The sequence below is a fragment of the Echiichthys vipera genome, assembly GCF_963691815.1.
Source record: "Echiichthys vipera genome assembly, chromosome: X".
NCBI classification, from domain to species: Eukaryota; Metazoa; Chordata; class Actinopteri; order Perciformes; family Trachinidae; genus Echiichthys; species Echiichthys vipera.
This window is the reverse complement of record NC_139825.1, coordinates 14383013-14396912: the sequence shown is the minus strand read 5'-3', so window position 1 is coordinate 14396912 and position 13900 is coordinate 14383013. Positions and strand designations below refer to the sequence as shown.

Below are 13900 nucleotides of genomic sequence, written 5' to 3'. Positions count from 1 at the left end.
CACATTACCCAATGTCTCACATTACCCCGTCCTCCCCTACTAACGTTAGCTAACTCCCTCCTCTTTAGTCATTTAGTTTATCTGAACTTTTGACTTTACTTTACTAACGTTAGCTAACTCCCACCTCTTTAGTCATTTAGTTTATCTCAACTTTTGACTTTACTATCATTAGCTAACTCCCTCCTCTTTAGTCATTTAGTTTAATCTGAACTTTCGACTTTACTAACGTTAGCTAACTCCCTCCTCTTTAGTCATTTAGTTTATCTGAACTTTTGACTTTACTAACGTTAGCTAACTCCCTCCTCTTTAGTCATTTAGTTTATCTGAACTTTTGACTTTACTTTACTAACGTTAGCTAACTACCTCGTCTTTAGTCATTTAGTTTAATCTGAACTTTTGACTTTACTAACATTGGCTAACTCCCTCCTCTTTAGTCATTTAGTTTAATCTGAACTTTTGACTTTACTAACATTGGCTAACTCCCTCCTCTTTAGTCATTTAGTTTAATCTGAACTTTTGACTTTAGTAACGTTAGTAAACTCCCTCCTCTTTAGTCATTTAGTTTAATCTGAACTTTTGACTTTACTAACATTGGCTAACTCCCTCCTCTTTAGTCATTTAGTTTAATCTGAACTTTTGACTTTAGTAACGTTAGTAAACTCCCTCCTCTTTAGTCTTCCAGTTTAATCTAAACTTTTGACTTTACTTTACTAACATTAGCTAACTCCCTCCTCTTTAGTCATTTAGTTTATCTGAACTTTTGACTTTACTTTACTAAAATTAGCTAACTCCCCCCTCTTTAGTCATTTAGTTTATCTGAACTTTTGACTTTACTTTACTAACATGAGCTAACTCCCTCATCTTCAGTCATTTACTTTATCTGAACTTTGATGACCGCCATAGGAAATGAATGGATGACCCTAGATTGTGTTCATCCATCAGATAGTACACAACCACAACCACAAATCCCCCCACACACACACACACAAAACATATAACACCTATTACACATTTCAAAATTTGACAATTAGGTGTTTGCTGTGTCTATTTCCTGGGCTTATGTGACCATCCCCCCACATGAACCACACTTTCAGACACATGTTCAACACACAGAATACCAGCTTCTACCATCAGGTAAATGCTACAGAGTCCCCACTTGCAGGCTGAAACGCTTTCCTAATCAATGTTTGCCCACCTAGGTAAGGATCCTAAATGCCCCCAGAGCCAAACAAATTGTGCAATAGTTCTAGTGACCCTGCCCCATGGTGTAATACAGTGTGCGGGGAGGGACCTATATGTATGCAGTCTGTATTTGTATTGTTATTTTATGCAAATCCGCTTCATGCGACAGCATTGGAGTCCGCGACAAATTCCCCTTCAAGGATAATAAAGTGTATCTTAACTTATCTCTTCTTAAAATGTATATCTTCTCACAGACCACATATGTGGGATACAATTTCTTATTTGTATATTCTCTGCAGTTATTAATGTAAACCACTAGCCTGAGACATTGTTTACAGCTTTAAAGGAGCTTAAATAAAATTTGGTGATTATCATTGGTTTTTGTGTTAATGTAAGAGCAGTTAAAACAGGCCGGAAAAACCAAAGTAAGGGGGCACAAACGAACACGACGTGCGTGTGTGCTCTCTGTGGATTGTCTTCTGGCCAAATGAACCTGAGAGCTGATCAGGTTTGGGTAACATACATTTATTATTTATTTGTTCTGCCTGCGTATATTACAAAGGATAATGGTGAAGTTCAATCATCTGTTGTGAACAAACAGTGCATGCTCTCATTGTAAGCACCCCTGCTTTGAGGATTACCCATAGTCCCTTGCTACTACGTGCAGGTGTTGATTTTGAACTGTAGGTGGCGGTGTTGTCCCATTTAGCAGGATTTATTTAACATGAACCTTTTTAACTATCTTACATATATACATATATTTATTGTATATAATAAAGTTTACTATCATAATTCATTTTAAAAAATTGGATCTCCTCAAAACAGAAGGAAAACATTTCAGTTTTCATTAAAAGGTGAATTCAACATGACTGAAACTGCAGATTCACATTCACAGCAGACTGCTCAAACCTTCAGTAATGTGAGATATTTTCAGGTGCAGATACAAGAGTGTCCGTATGTGACGAGCTGGTTGGTGTCCCTCGCACTCACAACAATAACTAAGGGATTCAACGACAAAATACGTTTTTAAAATCCGTCGCTGCTGTAGCCTCTGAGAGAACAGGAAAAACTTCTTTCACCTTTTTTTCTTACTTTTACTTTTTAACTCAGTGCTGTTGTCCAGCAGCTCCCTCTGTGGACCAGATGACAAAGGTCAAGGGGCATCGTTGCTCTTTCAGTAAATGTCCTTTTCATGTCTGAAGCCATAACAAACACTGCTTTTCTGTCATTCAGACAGTTCAGTCACTGTAAAGAAGCCAGGTCTGAAAAACAGGCTTTATTGTATCAGTCCGCTCTCCTGTCCTTTGTCTGTCTCCTCTTCATCACTCTTCTTCTTCCTCTCTTCCTCCTGTTTCATCTTTTCCTCCTCTTTCTTCAGCTCCTCTTGTTCTTTAGCATCCGCCTCCTTCAGTTTCACCACCACATCCTCGGGAATCTCCACCTCCATCAGGTTCTCCATCCCCTGCTCTGGCTCATCTCCTATCAGCACCTGGAGGCAGACAGAGAGTTCACAGCATGACACGTGCACACAGTTGCCCGTTTATTAGGTACGCCTAGTTAATTCAGTCTAATCCAGCCCTGCAAGAGAGTTTTAGTTCAGAGTTTGTTAGGCAACATATACACAACTTCGCTTCTGTTTTCTTAGGCTACGCCTCACGTCCACGCTTCTCTGGTGTTTCCTAGCATCTAAAACAGGGACGTTTGGAAACACCATTGAAAACTTTGGGGTGTGTTTTAGTCAGCAGAGACATTTGGAAACTAAGACACAAACACCCACGTCAGTATTTGTCATCAGTCAGGTAGGCTGACATAGGGGTGGGCGATGTGACGATATTAGGTCATTAGGACACATTCTATCCAGACTATCCTATTCTTTGTTCTATGCTCTGCACAGAAGCATCAGGGTTTTTTCCACTCAGCCAAATCCCACTATTTTCTAGTCCACCTCATGTCTCGCGGACCAACCAATCATAGCGACCTAAAGGCAGTGACGAGGGTGCCTCATCCCCCCTCCTGTTTGATTCAGAGTAGCGCGAAAGCACATCAGCGCCAGACTGCCCCTGGCCAGGCTGAAGATTCTTTGCTGATGTTTTTTGTAATAAACGTTTTAAACTTTAAGAAGTACTCTGCCTTTCCTTGAGTAAGAACAAAACAAATTTGGTGACCCCTGACATGATGAAGGTAAGTAGAGAATTGGACTTGGGCCTGAACGGGATCTCTGCACACCCCAACTTGGGCCCAACTGAAAATGTGAGCAGAGCCTGTTGCTATAATAGCCAAATTCTGCATAGGTAGACTAGTGTGTTTAGTCTGAGTGTGGATTAAAATAAAATAGGAGTATCTCTAATAATGAAAAAGAAATAAACTTGAGGTAACTCATTTCAGTGTTACAAGGTGTTTTGCATGAAACCACCTGGCTGAAACAGTTATCCAAAGTTAGTGTATTTTTGTATAAGATCCAACCACACAATCACTTGTATGGGGAGATCAGAGTAGGTCGAAAAGATTCTGTGATACATAAGCCCATTGAAAATGAACGCCTATCGCAGTGAGTCAATAATTTAATGGGGTTACAAACGGGGAAATTAAAGCTTTAAAGTCAATGGGACAGAGATATCTTCACCAGTGCTTGTCTACAGGCCAGATGAACTGAAAGTGGTAAATGCACAGGGAGCAATTCAGGGTTCAGTGACTTCTCCAAGGGCAATTCGACATGCGGACCAGAGGAGCCAGGGATCGAACCGCTGACCTCTCGGAATGGAGGATGACGTGCTCTACCTCTGAACCACAGCCGCTGAAAGGTCCAAGGGAAGTGCCTGATCAACTCCAGAACAGACTGGAGGTGAGAAATGACGCATTACAATCCAAAAGCTAATTGTCCATGTGTAATCCAACATAGCGGTTGGATTAAGACAATTCATCAGAGAAGCGACCAGCAGCGGAAACACAGAAGCTTGGACAAAGATCACAGTCTCTCCAGAACAAGAGCAGAAGCAGGAGAATGGAGACCTGGTCCATTTAAGGTGCTACAGTGAGATGGATATGGACAGATCAGAGGTTTTTATTTTCTCATACAGACTAAAGAAGAAGATGGGGGAGTCTGCCTGAGGCTCACATGAGACAGCCACAAAAGACAGTGGAGCAGGGACAGAACATGTGAGAAGCACAATAGACTAAATGATAAACTAATAATTATACATAAACACTATATTATGACACCTTTACTTAGAATCCACACAATGTTAAGTTCAATACATATGTATTTGCACATATACTTAGGAACATTTATCATTTAAAACTGAAAAGAATTACTCAATAAGAACCAAACAGATTATGAACTGACATTATTATTGCTAAGACAAAATCTTTTTCAGGTTAGAGACAGAAAGTGCAAGCTTGAAGAAAGTTTTTGTCCAGATCATGAAACAGATTTGTCAATGTGGAATGTCAAGCAACCATTTGCTCCGCAAGAGTGAGATAACAAAACCGGCAGAGATACTTTATGGCCCAACGACAATAAAGTGATCAGCTCAAAACCCCAAACAACATTCAAGAAAATTCCAGGAGAATCAGTCAGCTCTGTAATGTTGTTAAATCTTCAACTCTTTTTTTTCTACAGCTGGAGAATGACATCACTGTTTGGAGATGTCAGAACTATATGATGAAAACGAGGATTTGACATACTCTAACCATAAATCTGTTTCTTTTATAGATGATGCCGCCACAAGAGATTCATTGTATTGTACTGTATATGCCATAGGTAAAGAACTAAAATAGGAGTGCCAATAGGAGGCCAGATTAATCTACAGCACAAAACCAGATGCTGCTGGCTTTGCCACCTTATACCATGATTAGGCAACATCACAATCGAAAACAAGAATATAGATTGGATAATTTACATATTCTATGATCAGAAAAATATTTTTAAATTACACTCAGGATGGAGTACAGGGATTAGCTGCCTACAATCAGTGAAGAATTGGCTGAGAATAATGGTATGAATATAGGGTTGAACAGTATGTTTGTTTCAGGATCCTGATGAACTGACTGATCACTACAACATTAACCGTTGGGTAATGCTCCCAGTTGGGCTTTAATATGTCCCTGTATTACCTTTACAACGACTCTTAATCCATTTTTTTCCACCGCTGTTACGGCCTCATACTTGTGTTGCACCGATCCGATATCATGATCATATATTGGTCCCGGTATTGACAAATTAACTGGATCGGGTATCGGATTATTAACCAGATCCATGGACCGATCCATTAAATTCATTACTGTTTGTTATTTTAGGTTACTCAGTTACAAAGTTCAGCTGGTGTATTTCATTTGTAATTTCTGTTTGCACTATTATTTACAATTAAGTTTCATTACCATTTAAGTTACTTTATTCTCAGGTTCAGTTGTTCTGTTTCATAAGTTTAAGCTGGTGCACAATTGAATAAAAAAATAATTCAGTTAATTTGTATCTATGTGTTAATTTGTAATTTTGTTTTACAAAGTTAGGAATGTCATTTTTAAGTCAAGCCAGATGCCTTTAGTCATGGTGAGGGGTACAGTTTATTAATTCATGAATGGTATCCGATCAGTATCGAGACTGTAAAAAAGCTGGATCTGTGCACCCTTAGTTCCACCTTGTCGTCAGTCCAAGCAAATAGATTTCTGGTTGTACTTTTCACCATTGCTGTTCGTATTTTCAGCTTATACATCATCGTTGTCAGATGGAAACCTTGAATGTCCAAAACAGGCATTTTTCAGGAATGTGAGGTTTTAGCTGACAGTATGAGGATTCAACGGATTTAGTCCCAAGTTTTTTTTAAAAATACTTTTCGTTGGTTAAAGCTTTATTAAACCCACACACAGTCGTAAAGAGTGGCCAATAGCACTGATTCATGAAGAAAAAATAAAAACGACAAAATATGGAGATACAAGGTTTCTGCCAGACAGCGACGACATCCATTACACAAAACACTCCAAGTATGATCAGTGCGCTTTGTATTAGATTGACAATATTGGCGTATTATTGGATTTTTAATTTTTTTACGTTATGATATTTATTATATTGTTACAGCACCAACGAATAATTTGATTACTTAAATTAGTTTCTAACGTGAAGGTAGTGAACATAAGACAGAAACTTTCAGTTTGGTTGCCACACCATTACAAGAGCAGCATTTCAAGAGATTATTCTCATGTGGTGATTTGTATTCTGGTTTTATGTATCTGACAGTTAAAAGATGATCTTTCCCACCTGGATGAGTTTCTCACAGGCCGCTGAAACGTGGACGTCTTTCTCCCAGCGGTGGAACTCTCTCATGATCGGATAAGCGTTCTTCTCTTGTAGTATATATCGGCCCGTTTTGGTCGCCGTCAGCTGCAGAAGAGACAAACAGTAAAGAGAAGAACATGAAAAAAAGAGTCTATATATACAAAATATGTTTACTGTGTGTCGTACCAGGTAAAGTGTTTCCAGCAGCATCTTTCTGATGTCAGGGTCTTCTTCTCTCTTCTTGTCCTCAGGGAGGTACTGCAGGTCCACAGGCAGACCTGAACATCACATCAACTTCTGTTAATGGCGCTTTTCACACCTGATTTCGTCCGTTTCTATTGCACTTCCCTGGTTTTTACCAGATGCAAAAATTAACTGATTTTTTTTCCAGCTGGTCTGGTTCGCGTTCAATCATATTCATTTGATCTGGTCCTAATCAGTTGATGGCGTGAACCAAAATGTAGCTGCACTTCGGATGAATAAAGGTTCAAGACAAAAAAAAAAGCACTTCACTCATTGGTCAGATGTGTTTCCTGGGGTGGACGCAATAACGTAGATTCTGAACTGCTCTCTGATTTGTCAGAATTGACACGCTGATGTAAACAGGGTGAGTAGACTACGCACCCACCACAAGTAATGTCACAGTGGAGAGACAACTGCAGTGGTTGATTTTGGCATTGGTCTTCGGTTATTACATTACTGCTCCAGGTTTTTCTGCGGTGACTCATGCTGGCAGTTGTTGTTGTGGTGACAGGGGAGGGACTTAATCCTTACGTAAATCACGTAGCTGCCTACAGGAGCTGGGTTGGTCCAAAAATGCGCAGTGCTTTCAACAGTTCGTGCAGACCCAGTCCGATCACGTTTTGTTTGGAAGCGGACCGAGACCACCGCTTCTACCATGTCTCGGTCCGCTTATATGGTCCACTTAGGGCGCACTCACACTATCCTTCCGCACCGGGCCAAAACAGGTTTTTCGGCTAAAGCCTAGTGCATTTGACCAGTCTGAGTGCAACTGCTCCGCACATAGCTGCGGCCAGCTGGCCGTCCACGGCCCGTCTGAGAGAGGTGGGCTTTTGTAGAGCGCGTTTGCACATGTACGAGCACGAGCGTGCGCACGTGTACGAGCACGAGCACGAGGCCTACGGCGGTTCTGATGTCATTTATGTGCGCCTGTTCGGACATAGAAAATAGAAGGACGGACCATGCGCGGACATTTAACAACAACAACAATGGCGGCGAAAGGTTCACGTTGGTGTGATGCGGAGGTGGAGTGTTTACTGCAGATTTGGTCGGATGAAAATATTCAAAAACAGTCGGACAAGATGCACAAAAACTTCCGAGGTCTATGGAAAGATTTGTAAACAAAGCGACGCATCGCGATGACGTCATTAATGCGGGTGACGTGTTACGACGTGATGTCGTATGGACAGCAAGAAGCATTGGCCGAGGCCCAGGTAGTGTGAGTACAAACGGGCTGGCAAGCGGGGGGAGAGGGAGGGGAGGACAAGTACCCTAAAGCCCGGGGCGTGTGAGTGCGCCCTTAGTGCGCACCGGAGAATGATTGCTGCATTCCCACCTGCACAAACAAACCGTAGCAAATGAGGAAACGCACTTAACTTCGATTCAACCGAACTGAATAAGGCTGATGTGAAAGCACTCTTAGAGTCAGAACCAGCATGTCTTAATACCACAGATGTGGACCTGAGGCTTGATGAGTTGCAACTTGACTTGACAGAAAATGAAAGATTTGAGACTCGACCTGGACTTGAGAGTAAAAGACTCACGACTTGACTTAACCTGTGACTTGGACTTAATTGAGACTTGGACCAAATGGCACAGTGGAAGAAGACATTTGTTGACACAAATAAATAAGACTTCTCTTTAAAGTGTGATACGCTGAATTATCTAAAATCGTTTATTCAATAGAAGCACACTCGCCTTCGTTTTCCTTCTCCGTCAGCTCTTCTGGACCGGCCAGCGGCAGCAGGAGGAAGGGCAGGATGTCCACGGAGTCACTTAGCAACCACTCATGATGGGCTGGATAGGTTGAGGAGAGGTTTTGGATCAGAGGACGATAATCAACGCTGGACTTCTAAATAAATATGATGTTTTCATATCTGATAGATATCAATCTGCTCATTACACATGAAGTGACGCAGTGTAAACAAGGTCTCTGTGTGTCTCACCGTGGTCAAAGCAGCAGTTACGCAGGGTCCCTACGACTCCACCTCTCCTCACCACTGATGCCTGGTACTGAGTGAAGGGAAGCAACCTCTGGATTACACACCTGGGACATACACAAACACACATTCACGACATGCTGCAGCAGCTGCAGGGCTGTATGTATATAGACATCCAGATATTAGTTGAATTTATGTGAATATTCAGGGTTTGTGTTTGTCCTGAAGATTATTTATTGGTTTCAGTATGATTTAAATATTGCTGCTGATTTAGATGAATATGATGACTGAAGCCGCTTATTGGCAGAGCCGCTTCAGTCCCCCATCTGGGTCTACACATGATGCGTTCAGGCACAGTATTTAGTGCATTTACTATAATTACATGTGTAAAACAGAAGAAACAATAGAGCTTGTTTTCTAGTGATTTCATGAATAAATAAAGACGCAAGCGGCGATTTACAATCCCTCGCACCCACCGCGTATCATGTGAGCCGGCCGGACCTTGGTGCGTGCCTTTATGGGACAGTGGGACACTGGGCGTGGGTGGTCTATCTTAAATCTATTGTAAATTTGATGTAAATCAGATAAAAATCTGTCATATCAGGCTGACTCCCTGTTGCCAGTAGGTGGCGCTGTGGCTGTTATTTCAATATTGGCATGTGATTGTCTTCATGCCCGGACTCTCAACATGTTTGGAAAATTTGGTGAAGTTTGGAGTATGTTGAAGCTAGAGCGACTTCCTGTTTCATGGCAAGAAGCACTGGCAATGGCCACCATGCCATTTTGCAACATGCACAAAACATGCCTTATGTTTCCATACATAAAGTGCAGAACATACAATGAAAATTTTATGTAAATTGGAGATGTTTGTCATTTTTCATCCTGCCAATAGGTGGCACTATGACAGTGAGTCAATATTGAGATGTAGGTGTGTTCAGGATGCGACTCTTGTCATGTATGAGACATTTGGTGCAAATTGGACAATGTATGATCAGGTTCCAACAACTTTGTCTTGTTTGGCGATACAGCTGACTTTGGCGTCTAGGAGGAGTTTGTTAAAGTATAAAGAAATGTAAAAACATGTGACTTCCTGTCTTCAGCAGGGGGCACTATGATTGTGAGTCCATATTAAGATGAGAAATTTGAAGGAGATCGGACAATGTATGGTGAAATTACAACATATTTGTGTTTTACGGCAAAAGGCGTAACTTTGGTGCTACGCCCACAGTGGTGCAGGGAAAACTCAATGTTATCAGTATCGTTTGATCAGACATGTGTTTTGATGGCATTTGACTTATTTTGAAGTTGATCGTGTTTAATCTCTAGGAGGAGTTCCTTAAAATATTTAGTAGTTCAATTCAAAATGTCCAACTTCCTGTGGAGTTTAGGATATTGCCCCAAGAGGCTTCTTTATCAGTTTTTTAAAAATGCAAAAAACTGTGAGATGCAGTTCTCCTCTGTGTGAGCATCGGTTCTCATTGTAGTCAGTCACCTGTCCTTGTCCATAATGAAAGTTCTGGTCTCGGGCAGCTGTGTGAGGTTGGAAAGCAGAGTACTCAGGTAGTGGAGCTTTGCATTCTTGTTGTAACCTTCATTGCAGAAGATCTCCACCAGCTGCGCCAGACCAGCCTCCTCCTGCAGAACCTGAAACAGAAACACTTCATCTCTTATTATCCTGCACTTCCTCCCTTATCATCCTGCTCAACCAAGAGCGTTCGTTGTTCTGGGACACTGGGACCCACCCTGAACACGGTCTTGCAGGTCTTCGTAAGGCGTGTCAGGTTGGAAAGGATGGAGCAGATCTTATCAGAGAAGACATATTCTGGATCCAGAAGCCTCTTAAACAGCACAGGAAGAACTTTGACATCTGACACCAAAACCTGGATGAGACAAAACCAAAAACACACCTTTAATTATCTGTCTTCAAAGAGGAAACCAACACTGACAACACCGAAATTATTTCAAAAGTAAGTAAATTAACCTTATACTCGTCCAGAATCAAAAGTCTAATAATAATAATAATAATAATAATAAATAAATAAAAACACAGTCAGGGTCATCCAGAACAGGAATCTATTGGACATGTAGCTCCTTTTTTAAAAATTAATTATATAGAAATCATTAGAGTAGAATAACTTCAATGTTAATATGACTGGATAATGTGCAATATAATGGTGTTTTTTTACTTGGTATATGTGAGAAATGATTGATTAACTATGGTCCTTTTTTCATTGGCTGCTGCATGCACTTGTACTACCGTAACATCATGCATAGATAAGCATCAACATCCAAGCAGCAGCACACTTTTAACATTTCTCTTCCACCTGCAAACAAGTGGACAACCTTAATGTGGAGCCCTTTACTGAATCCACAACATCTCCAAGGGCTGAACAGTTTTATTTTGTTTTGTTTTATTTAACAAATGTCTGTAGTCACAACAGCCTCAGCCTAGTGGTTACTTAATAATAATTCATCAATAAAAGTTAATTTAGACCAGACTCTGCTGATCACTCAGCGCTGATCACCTGGTGCAGAGTCTCGTCCGCTGACAGGTTGATGAGGATGTTGTAACAGTCCTTAGCAATGGCAATAGAGGGGTCAGATGTCAGAGCAAACAGGGCAACGAGGATGTTAGGTTTAGAGCGGAGGAAGCGGCAGCCATCCCTGAAAAACAACCACACAAACAAGATAGCGAGTGAAATCACAGACATAAAACAACTTCTTTGTTTTCTTTAGTCATGGTGTTCATGATTTTAATTTTCTTTTAATATTACAGATTATTAGTGTTGCTTTTTGATCATTACACCTAATAATGGTTCAAAAAAAGTTCAGCGCGCCTGTAGAGTAGGATCATTCTCTCACAATTTACCCAACAAAAACTTACATGTTAGTGCCTTTGATGGCCTCCTGTGATGTGAAAACGTGCACCCTGCTCATAGTTCAGTAAAAAGAAAAAAAACACTTCTCTTGTGTCTTTATCACCCTGTCACGTGTCAGAGAGAGTCTGGTCAGCTTCAGGATTGGTTCAGATTTGTATCTGAACAGCGAGCGAACACAACATTATAGTCCAAGCGATCTTACCAAAAAAGCTTAAAAGTTGGCGAATGGAAGCGTTTTGGCTTCCACTGAGTTAAAGTGTGTCTGTTGTGATGAAAGTTTGATTTGAAAGCTTGCACATAAATCTAAGTTTTGCACAGATTTAAGTGCGCTAAGGTTCTCTTCTATCATTTTGGATTAATCTATCCTTCCTGCACCTTGGCAAAGATCTGGCCAGGTTGAGCCGGATAAAAACGCTTTGCAAAACTTTATATAGGTCCGGCCAAAATGGAATCAATAATGCACAGGACCAGAATATATCATCATCATCATCATCATCATACCTGTGTCCAGACAGTCCCAGGATGTACCCTGTGGTATGACCTTTGACATCAGGGCGTGTGGCGGGAGTGAGGAAGGAGAGCAGCTCTGCAGCCTCAGAATCACTCAACATCTTCTGACAGTGTTTCTGAGGAACGGCAGTAAAACAAACAACCAGACAATAAAACAAACAACAACCAGACATCAGCTCAGATAATAAAACAGTCGACAGTAGAGCGAATAATTCATCTCCTCTCATCTCATCTCATCTCAGATGAGATGCGAATAATTCAGCAAAATAATAACCTTTCATGCAAAATGGGTGAAAATATTATCAGCCTTTTGACATGTTGCATTAATTCTGGTGATTGTTGTTACAAGGCTTTATTACACAAGTTTACAGATGTTATACTGTAAACTACAATAGCTTACATGTTTAGATGCTTTATTTACCATATAGTTCTTATATTTTTATTTGGCATGTTTGTTTTGTTTTTTGTCTTCTCTCTACTATGTTTATCTTTTGTCTTATTGTTATTATTTACCCAAATGTTGCGTTGTTTCTGTGTGGTCTTATTGTTTATCTGATAGATATCACCATGAAACTTCCAGGTAAATACTTACAATCAGACACATATTTTGTGAAATGTTGTGTTTAAATATGCAAATGAGGCATTAACTTGTAAAATATGAGCTAATTTTCATACATTTCGGGTTTTTACAGAAATATCACTCCATAAATCCGAAAATACTGGCAAAACCATTAAAAAAATGTTGTCATGTTTGTATGAGTAAATGTTGTTGCTGTGATACATATATGAACCCATCTTTGGAAGAAAAATAATACAGAATATAGATAGGAATGAAACTGGAAAGTTTGGTGTGTGTAAGTGTAACTGAAGTGGAGATTTCTGTCTAAGACTGAGAAAAACTAATTTTGAGAAAACAGCCTTAAAGATATGGATTGTTAAATTCATAAATTGGGACACTACTACTGTGAATAGAGTAGCACATGTTAACTAATAGATATCACCATGGAACTTCCCCAGTTGATTACTTACAAAAAGACAATGAACTTTTCTGTAATGTTGTCTTTAAATAAACAAATGATGCATTATCTGTAAATCTACAGACAAAGTGAAGTTAAGTAAACACCTTAAGTGTATTTTGATTGTTTTCTCTCTACCAGTCTGAGGGAAGACAGACCATTTGAAAAATATGATTTAGTAGGTTTATCTGCTGTTATTTCAATATAAATGCCTCAATAATAACGTTAATAAAAAATCAATTATTGTACATAATAATTAATGTTGATGGAGCTTCCTGTAGGCTGTTGTTTACTTTAACACGGACCTGCATTTGCTGCCATGATATGACATAAAATGTTATTTACAGCAGCTAAATTAAGATTACCAGATAATTAAACATATTTCACCTTCTTTACAGACATGAAGTCAAAGTTTTCTGACAGTTTGACAAAATCATGATGAACTATTGAACGCCGAAAAACGTATCTGTTTTGAAGTAAATTAAATTATATCATAAAAGTATCTCACCTTTAATGAGATACTCCAGTTTTCATATCCCCGTCTAACTTCTTTTATATTCCTCTGTTAACATTAGTAAGCAAATGAACAGTCAGTGTGAAAACATGCGGCCACCACAGAGAAAATACCGATTATTTCCGGGTCATCTTCTTCTTCTCTTGCTCTATTTCCGGCAGCTCAAACAGCGCTGAGGAGCCGCTGCTGCCACTGGTGTCCACTCCAGGAGGCGATGTCCAGGTTCACAGCTGGATAACATCCCACAATTTTACCCTAAAAGACATTTTGTACAATCTGAATGAGAAATAAACAAACACACTATTTTACTGTGAGTATATTTACACCCCATTCATTGTTTTCTTGCC

At 40.0% G+C, this 13900-nt stretch overlaps 1 protein-coding gene across 1 annotated transcript; it reads right to left on the bottom strand.

The window, feature by feature from the left end:
- Window positions 1–1812: 1812 nt before the first annotated feature.
- Window positions 1813–13664, bottom strand: hgh1 (HGH1 homolog). Its single transcript, XM_083938412.1, has 10 exons — window positions 13548–13664; window positions 12015–12139; window positions 11160–11298; window positions 10377–10514; window positions 10127–10278; window positions 8641–8741; window positions 8393–8491; window positions 6641–6732; window positions 6437–6559; window positions 1813–2671 (listed from the first exon to the last, which is right to left on the bottom strand). Exons 2-10 carry the CDS (start codon window positions 12122–12124, stop codon window positions 2459–2461), a joined length of 1167 nt encoding a protein of 388 aa, XP_083794538.1. The 5' UTR covers window positions 12125–12139; window positions 13548–13664; the 3' UTR covers window positions 1813–2458.
- Between the last annotated feature and the right edge of the window lie 236 nt (window positions 13665–13900).